The 9,780-nt window shown below is 43.2% G+C and overlaps 1 protein-coding gene across 1 annotated transcript in view; it reads left to right on the top strand.

The window, feature by feature from the left end:
- The first annotated feature begins 2,978 nt into the window (after positions 1-2,978).
- LOC104078348 (serine/threonine-protein phosphatase 2A regulatory subunit B'' subunit alpha-like) overlaps positions 2,979-9,780 on the top strand; it is a 20,742-nt gene continuing 13,940 nt past the window's right edge. Inside the window, exon 1 of the mRNA XM_009579954.1 lies at positions 2,979-4,985. Coding sequence (XP_009578249.1) covers positions 2,979-4,985 — 2,007 coding nt within the window. The remainder of the gene's footprint in view (positions 4,986-9,780) is intronic.

Genomic DNA, 9,780 nt, shown 5'->3' on the forward strand with positions numbered 1-9,780 from the left:
CTTTCTCCCCCCTAAACTTATTTGGGAATTATGAAGTGGAGATGGTGGGAAGAGCATAGCTGGAAATACAAAGTTGAACTAAAAAAGAGTCAGTTTAAGTTGGGAATCTGGGAGGCCTTTTCATCGAAGAACTCTTTGTGGAATAACCTTACAGACACAAAAAGCTTCGTTGTTTGAAGGTGGCTTAAAAGATTGGAGAAACTTACTTAGACCCAGTGGAAGGGGTACATGTGTGGGGAGGAAATTACCCTTGGAGTCATATAGGAGAAGGAGACAGTGAGTCTAATACATTATTTCTCTAATTAAGGAGTAACTTAATCAAGATGTAATTATTTCCCAAATTAGGTATAAACCCAGACTATTCTTTGGTGGTAAAAAGAAGACCAGTCTCTCCTTGCTGTATATGGTACAGAGGGAGGAAAAAGCTCTGAGAAAGTAAGTCCCATGCTTTTTCAGAAGCAATATTAATTCTTCATCAAATCTGCTGTCCTGAAGACCTCTACTTTCTCTGAATATTACTCACTTTTATTTCAGGAAATGCCAGAAAGCTTGTTTGTAGTTGATGGAGGCTCAGAAAAGGAAAAGCAGCATACTTCTTACCCTGAATGTGTTAGACAGAAGGCACTCTCAGGGAGTCCATGGGTGATTAGACTTTTTGAAGGCATAGAATCATGGGTTTTCCTGTCTGAACAAAGCCCATTAAGTCCTATAAGATGATGATGTTGAGAAGCCAATAATACTTTTTTTTAACTGTGGCTCTGATTCAGCAGAGCATTTAGCACACCTGTTAGCAAAGCCTGAGAGTCAGTGACTGGAGGATGTGGAGTCTTATTACCTAGGTTTATGCCTGATGGTATAAGCACCCTGGGGTTTAAAAACAGTTCTGTTTACGCCCTTTATCCCCTGGCACCCTGACTCACTGCTGTGGCTGAGGCACACCTCATACCTCTGATCATCCCTCTGGAAGGCTCTCCCATGCCTATGGGGCTTTGGGGCAGTGCCAGTGGGTGTAGAGGGGAGCAGTACAGGACAGGCACATAAGTGTACTGTGAAGCTGGCCCTGGTACAACATGCAACTTGGCCTGCGGTGTTTGATAGGCAGGTGGCAGCCTGTTACAGATATCAGCATGGTATCTGGAGCAGTTAGTTCTTCATCTTGAATGCGATCATTTCAGTGCTTTATATAATCCAAAGAACAAATTGGGAGCGTTTCTTTACAGTGTGCAATTCTCCCTAATTGCAATGAGCAGATATGGCACATCACAAATTCCATCGAATGCTCTTAAATCAGTGCTTCTCAATTTCAAATTAAGGCTTTAAAATATGTAAAATGTGAATGTTCAGCAGTCTTGTGCTATCCCCAGTCCTTAATTACAACAGCACCAAACTCTTAAGGTACTTCCCTTTTGTGTGATACATCTGTATGGGCTTATGAGCTAGATAGGTGGCATGTAACATGCATGGAGGGCAGTCCTCTCATCACATGCAGGTCTGGCCTTTCACATAGTGCTAGATATTTACCTTTGAAAACAAAAGAAACCCATGCTGCAGTGTGACTTAGCTGTGATTTAATCATGTTTCATGAAATGGATTTCTGTTTGTACAGGAATAGAGGGTGCTCAGAATTTCATCGGGGTGTTTTAATTTGATTATTGACGTGTTCAAGAAAGATGAAGCAATGTCTAAAATTTAAGACCCTTAAATCTGGGATTTCCTGCTTTTTCATAACAAAGTTAAGCAGCCTTTGTTTTTTCTGGTGCAAGTCTGACCATGAAGATAGGAAATGCAGCTGGAAATGGCTATGCTAAGTGTAAAACACTCAATTCCTAGTTTTCACAGGCTTTACCTTTATAGAAATGTTACTTTCTGCTCTTGATGTCTACACCAGCGGACTTATTAAATACGATATGCTGCTATTTATGGGTTGTAAGAGAATGAAAAACAGTTATTCCTCCTTAAAATATTTTGCATGGTCCCAGAGACCTTGGTGAAAGGCTAAGGGAAGCCAGTGTGGCCTTTACTAGAGGCCATGCATTCTTAGAGGCATTCATCTACTTTGCTTCAGGCTGTTTGCAGCTTTTTATAATCCAGAGAGCTTGGAAATCCTGAAAGTGCTTTTCTCTACTGTTCTTTGCCTTATCTTTAGAGTTTTGGAAAATGAAAGTCAGAAATTCACAACACGATCAAAATGTTTTGCTCCATTAGAATTAAAGGTAATGTTTTCTTCAGTCTGAAGAGGGGGAAAAAAGCAAATCTGAAAAAAATTGAGTGGTTAAAATAGAGCTGTTAAAATGGCAACACACAGACAGCCTGTGTATAAATATAGGCTAGCTCCTCAGCAGTGTTCTTATATGGTAGATCTGAGTGAAGGAAAAATATCAGCCTACTCTTATTCTGTACAAGCTTGCGTGTTAGTTGTTATGGTCTGGTGCCATATGTTTGGTAGTAGACAAGGCTGCATATTACATGAAAATTATAATGACTCTCCTTTTTTTTTTTCCTGTTTCAGGGACCTACCTTACCAGTGTGAGAGGGGAATCTCACAAGCATACTGTGGATTTTTTGGCTGTTGCCAATGCTACTTGATTATCTATCTTTTACTGACCCACCCAAAAAGAGAGAGGGGTCGAACAAAAATCATTGTCTTGTCACTTCTGCCTAAGAACTGGCTGAATTTTATGACAATTGCTGGAGAAGCTACTTGGACCATTAGAAAGGGAGCAGCTCGTGCTGCATGTCTGATCAGCAAAGCTTTCTGCATGGAGTACAAGAATCAAGTTGCCTTAAGTTAAACCATATGCAAGTTGCACTAATTGTTGTAACTGTAATGCTGATACCACTCCAGACTTCGCTACAGCTTTCCAAGGCAGTAGTTTCTCATGTAGTTTGAATATTTTCAACTGACATTTGAATGTTTTTTTAATTAAATCTGATGTGGCTGTGAAAAGTGGGGGCGTGAACTTTTTCCTGTTAAGTTCATGGTGAATTTTGAAGCCTCCCTTCCCAGCGTGATCCGTGCTATGGCAGCAACCTACAGGCTTATGGTCACTTCTGTGAACTGCTACAGCAGTGTCGTGATAGACCAGCACTTTCAGCACACCGTGCATTACTGCACAGGGACTTGCCAAGTGTTTAAGGAAGGAGTTACGTGCGTAGTTGCCCACCACAGTGTCTGCGCAGAGCTCAGTGTCCAAGATGCCAACCTAGACCATAAAATTCCTGTTCCTGAAAATGGACTTGCCTTGCCTGGAAATGAGGACTATCAGCAAATCCTTCCAAATAATCCAAGAATCAAAAAGGGCTCTTCAGTGCAAACCTCCAGCAGTTTAAAGGACATTACCGGTGAGGCGATAAACCTTGCCAGTGGTAAAATAAAGGAATTCTCCTTTGAAAAGCTCAAAAACTCTTCCAGTCATGTGGCCTACAGAAAGGGAAGGAAAGTTCGGTCAGAATCATTCAGCAGACGGTCATTTGATTTTGACTTGATTTATGGGCACTTCAACAATGATGAGAACTGCCCTCCGTGTGGCTTTTTGCAGAGTCCCTCACCTGTGGAGAAATGGCAGGAAAGCAATGATGCTCCAGAAGTCACCATGAATCCCATGGTTCCCTTCTCCCCTCATTCCTTCTCTGAAGAAAACTTCATTACCCAGATTTTGGAAAAACACAAGCTAGATGGTTCTTCTGGTGGAGATATTAAGGTGTGCTTAGACATCTTGCTCAAGTGCTCAGAGGATCTGAAAAAGTGCACAGACATAATAAAACATTGCATCAAAAAGAAGTCTGCAGACAGTGTTAGTGGAGGGAACAGCAGTGATCCTCTGGCTAATTCAGAAATGATATATATGAATCTGATGACAAGATTTTCTTCATACCTGAAAAAGCTACCCTTTGAGCTGAAGCCACCTGGACACAAGGAAGCTAGTGACTTGGCAGAACTAGTTAACTGTTTTCATGGTTTGCAGCAAACTCCCTTTCCCACAGTATTTGGAGATGAACAGCCACCTAGATACGAAGATATTATTCAGCTGCCATCCTCAAGTGCAGTTCCTCTTGGACTACCAGGTGATCAGTGTGAGGTGACGAGCACCTCTCAGTCCATCCAAACAAGTACTGTGAGCCTTACCTCAAACTCCCTTCACAGCGTCCCACAGGAGAACAGTGTGAGAGCTGTGAAAGATGCTTGTGCTCTACCTCAGTTACCAGCCACAAGCCCTTCTGACTGCACGTCTTCCACTGAGGCTCTGTACATTGAGGAGGAGTCTGATGGGGAAAGAACATTAGGGAAAATAAAGAAGGTAGAACAGAAAGGGGGCTGGGAGAGTTTAGAGCGCAGCTACCAGCTAGCTGGTTGTTCAGATCTAACTGCTAATGCTAAAGCAGAATGTGCTAGAGTGGGAGATGTTGAGCTCTCCCACACTTCTGAGAAAATTACTCCTTTAAAACCAATTTCAGATTCTGTATTGTGTGGTTCCCAAGCTGATGTCTCCAAAGGAGGGCAAATGTGCAGTAAGATAGACAAGGATGAGATAGACAAACTGCTGCTGGACTTGGAGTGCTTCTCACAGAAAATGGAGACTACTTTGAAGGAACCTTCTCTAAAGGAGAGTGAACCTGCCTGTTTGCAAGTGTTTGGCTGGCAGGGTAGGCAGGTACTACCTCTGGCTCTTGAACCCAAAAGTAAACCCATTGACCCCACTTCCCCTTTGTCAAAAATCATGGAAACCAATGGTCATAAAATGGAAGAGGATGACAAAGCCCTTTTACTGCGTATCCTGGAAAGCATTGAGGACTTTGCCCAGGAACTGGTGGAATTCCAGACAGGCAAGGGAAGCTTGTCCAAGGAGAGGGAAGTGATGCAGATTCTTCAGGAAACTTTAACAACTCCTTCACAGTCCCTCCTTGCAGGGCAAAAAAGCTATGCTGGGGCTGCCTCCAGAGACTCTGTTCCAGCTTTAATTCAGCAGGCCCCAGAAGTGATTAAGGTAAGAGAACCAAACCTTTGATGGGATAGTGAATAAAACAAACATGGGAAAATGTCGGGGGGGTGGGGGGAAATTACATCTGCTAAGTGATTCTTTGTGCTTTGGATGCTGCAGTATGGAATAACATGCTCAACCTGGCAGAAAGGTAGCATTTATTTAAATACAAACAAAAAAAGGAAACTAAAACCCCTAAGCAAACAAAATATGCCCTGACGTGCAGTTTCACCTTTGAGCTTGTTCCTCTCCTGCTGGTGCTCCTGTAGGCTGTTTGCTTGTGGTTTAAATGGGTCCTATATAATAGAGGGTAGAAACAATTTTTCAGCTAACTACTTTATTGCTGGGAGCAGGTATTGGACTGGCTCTCACCGGTTCAATGAGAACTTGAACGCTCCACCTCTCCGTTTCCCATCTCCGAGCAGGCTCCAACAGCCTTTGTTGTCCTCCTTATCACTAGTTCCTAAAGAGAGAGATCCTTCATGGCACGAAAGTTAGAATCTAGGAAGATTTAATTTTTTCCCTGTCTGTAGTGCATAGTGTCATTGTGGAGTCTGCATTGCATGTATCTCTCAAATGAGGAGTACGTTTTCCCAGGAAAAAGGGTCTTGATGGGAGCCTGTTTTAGAGGGAAGCCAAGGCTGTCTGTCCAGCCCTCAGTGCTTTTCGTTTGATAACAAGTGCCAAATTTTCAAGACAACTTGGTGCCAAACTTCCAAGTGCACAGAAAATACAGAGAGAGCTTCAATTTCCAAAATCCAGCATCCACGTAGGCACTTAAAAAGTGCCCAGGTTATAAGTGAACTTTCACAGCTCCTTCCAGCTGGAGCATGACATGCTTGTCTTCAAAACTGTCTGTTTTCCTGAAAATACAGGTATTTGGTGCAATTCTGAAAGGAGGTGGGTGGGTTGTGTCTGACAGTTAATGACAGCGCTGAGATCTCTTTAGACTAGGCTCTCCAAGTGTTTCTGATGTTTCTGTGGGCATCTTTGCTTGCAGAAAATGGTGAGCATAACCTTGTCTGATATCTCCAGCAAGGGAAAGTGGCATTTTCCTCGAAGAGTGTAGAATTAAGCAGCTCCAAGAGCTCTAAAGTGATCACTTTTAATAGCTATTCTTGCCTTGTATGTTAATTTACAAAATTTTCTAACTGGTGGACTTCAAACAAAAATGTGTTTGATAAAGTCTGACACTGACTTTGTAGCAGTTTTTCTATAATACTTGAAAATGGGATGCATTTACACTGTCACATAGCTTATCTGTCTGGTCCCTTACCAGCTTCTGTCTCCCTGTTTCACCCACCTAGCCTGTGTGTCAGTTTGCTCCCAGCCTGCCTTCTATGGACATATAACATGCACCCATACTATAAGAGCTCTTGTCTTCCATGCAGCAGCACAACCCTTGCTTTGTGTAGATGTCTAGAACCAAAGATCATGAGAGAGAATAACTGTCTTGGGGACCCAGCGGAGCTGGAGGGGGCCTGGGCTGAGCACTGCGCAGTGTGGATGCAGCTGGTACCGTTCAGAGGGAGTTAGCCCTTAGCAGAGTGGGCAAAAGTCATCTGAACTGCTGGCTCTACGCTTGCTCTGAGGCTTGCTGTCATTTATAGTACAGATGTGGCCACACTCTTGGCTGTGGACACGAGGCCCTCTCTAGGTATAGCATCTAGGGAATACATCCATGTCCCTGGATAACTCTGCATCTGGCTGGAGCTCCACGTGGATTCTGATTCAGTATTGCACAGTGTGCCTGAATGAATAATATGTAAAGTATTTGTTATATTTTCTTAGGGCTCATAAAACTGTTGTCAAATAGTTGCGCGCACACACAAAAACCCCAGAGATCTAATACTGATGAAAACACGGTGCAGCTTTCATTTATGAAGGTTGTGACAGTTTTAATATCCCTCAAATCCTAAGCAATGAAAATGGAAAGGGAAAGCCACTTCAGACCAGACTGTTTGCTGGCTTAGTTGGCCTATCTGTGTAGAAATCTGTGCTAACTTTTATCAGCAACAGACTTTTCCCTTTATCATAAAAGCAATTATGATCCTCCACAGAGAACAATAGAATTACTTCCCTCTTCATTTTCAAAACCAAAATATTTAGAAACTAGGACATGAATACTCAAGAAGTCCATCAATTTACAGAGCATGTAATGAGTGCATCATGCTTCTTTCAGACAGGCCAGGAAGCATTGCATACTTCTAGACTATCCAACATTTCCATTCTGAGATCCAGTTTTCCATTGCTTATCTCTGAAACTCCCAACTATTTGTTTTAAAATTTCCTGTTCTATGTGCCTGTCTTAAGCTGATCTTTTAATATGTTGTTTTCGAAAGAAATAGTTCAGTGAAAACAGTTCAGTTGTCTGTTAGAGGCTAGCAAAAAACCCAAATATTTATCTTTTTTTTTGTCTCTAGATAGGAGGGCAATAAGGAGTGAAGCCTGGGTGGACTGGCAGGTGTGGGGGAAATGGGGGGAAACTAGAACCAGTGAGTAGTGAAGAAGGTGGAGATGGGGCTGTTGGGATTCTGACTTGATCTGTGGAAGTGCTGGGTGTCAGGGGTTTGTTTTTGTTTGGTTTTGATTTTTTTTTCCGGAAGGGAAAGGGTGCTACCTTTTGAGTAAAATGTCATGTTATGCAAAGTCCTTGGAAAACTCAATGGTGGATGTTTTTGACCTTAACCTCCATGCCCTTGGTCTACCACCTGTACAGGATGACAGAGTATTTAAATTCAGTTAATGCTTGCAGAATACTTGGTACTCTAGTGAAAGTACCGTAGAAAAGTCTGTAAGAAACTTACTCGTTCTGTTTTCAGAATCAAGTTTGAGTAGTGTAGGGCTCAGCTCCAAGTCCTGCTCATGCTTTTCATTTTAAGAGCTGTTGGATAAAGTTTGTGAATAATTTTGGGAGCAGAGACCAGGACTAGGGTTTGATACAGAAAGAGGCCTCTTTTTTGTCCTTCCTCTGTTGGGTAAATCTTCTCAAAAGGATTACTCATGGTGTAGTGAGCCAGAAAGAGCAGTCCTGCTTCCCATTTCTCTCTCCCCCATGCCTCAACTTACTGTTGCATGGTTTTGACTCTTTCTTTATACTATGATGCTTGTATACAAAATAAAAAATTTTAGTTAGTTTGTTTTCTGCCAGATTAGTAAATGGAATTGCTCACACTGAGGTCAAATGGGTGGTACAACTGTCTCTGGACAGAGACTGTAGCCTGTATCAGAAATACTGTGGCCAGCAGGAGGAGGGAGGTGATCGTGCCCTGTACTCGGCCCTGGTGAGGCCGCACCTCGAATCCTGTGTTCAGTTTTGGGCCCCTCACTACAAGAAGGACACTGAGGTGCTGGAGCGTGTCCAGAGAAGGGCAACGAAGCTGGTGAAGGGCCTGGAGCCCAAGTCTGATGAGGAGCGGCTGAGGGAACTGGGGCTGTTTAGCCTGGAGAAGAGGAGGCTGAGGGGAGACCTCATCGCATTCTACAACTACCTGAAAGGAGGTTGTAGCGAGGTGGGGGTCGGTCTCTTCTCCCAAGTAACCAGCGATAGGACGAGAGGAAATGGCCTCAAGTTGTGCCAGGGGAGGTTTAGATTGGAGAACAGGCTGCCCAGGGAAGTGGTGGAGTCCCCATCCCTGGAGATATTGAAAAGATGTGTAGATGTGGCGCTTAGGGACATGGTTTAGTGGTGGACTTGGCAGTGCTAGGTTAACAGTTGGACTCGATGATCTTAAAGGTCTTTTCCAACCTAAACAGTTCTATGATCGGGGAGGAAGAGGGTTTACAGTTTACAGAGTTGAGAAATAGTCTCAGACCACCTTGTCTAACCACATTATATCTCAGATGGTAGAGCCTTGAGTCAGGTATCCAAAGGCCGTTCCCTGCTGCCGTGTTTTTCCTCTGGACTGGCTCTAGGTAGCATCTATCTAATCCTACCTCACCTGAATGACTGATGGGGTGGGTGTTGCTGGGACTCTCAGAAGTGTTCCTAACTTACTGTGACCTAAAACATTGTCCTGAGGCCACACACCTTGCTTTTATGTATCAAAATGTCTATGTTGCATGCTTAAACAGGTGGCCCGAAGATGGCTCTGAGTGGAATTAAGACTGTTTCATAATCGTACATAAAGTTAAGGTTGATCTGGCAACTTCATAATTCTGCCCCTTCAAAATGCTACTTCATAATTCTGTGTGCTGCTTCGTTTTGCAAATTTAATGATATGCTTATGAAGGGTCTTGTGGGGCAATTAACTGTAAAAAGTTTCTTCTATAGCATCGTAGTGACTTTAACTTTGTCATGAAATAATTAAATTTTCTCAGTAATGCATCCAGAATATAATGGAAAACTGTTTCTGGAAGATCAGCTTTCGTCTACATATATTACAGATTGTTTTGATCAGTGTCCTGGTTCTGGCTGGGACAGAGTTAACTTTCTTCCCAGTAGCTTGGAGGGTGTGCTGTGTTTGGGGTTTGGTGTGAAAGGAGCATTGACATCCCATTGATGCTTTGGTTGTTGCTGGGGGGGGCTTGCCCCGTTCGTGACACGCGGTCGGTGAGCAGTTGCATCGTGTATCGCCTGCTTTGTATATTCTGTTATTGTTGTTGTTCTCATTGTCACTATTACTGTTCTACTTCGTTTTATTTCAATTATTAAACTGTTTTTATCTGAACCTGGGAGTTTTCCTACTTGTGCCCTCCCGATTCTCTCCCCCATCCCACCAGAGCGGGGAGAGTGAGCGAGCGGCTGTGTGGTGTTTAGTTGCTGGCTAGGGTTAAAACACGACACAGCGATAGAATGGCA

The sequence above is a fragment of the Fulmarus glacialis genome, unplaced genomic scaffold, assembly GCF_000690835.1.
Source record: "Fulmarus glacialis isolate BGI_N327 unplaced genomic scaffold, ASM69083v1 scaffold36636, whole genome shotgun sequence".
Lineage (NCBI taxonomy): Eukaryota > Metazoa > Chordata > Aves > Procellariiformes > Procellariidae > Fulmarus > Fulmarus glacialis.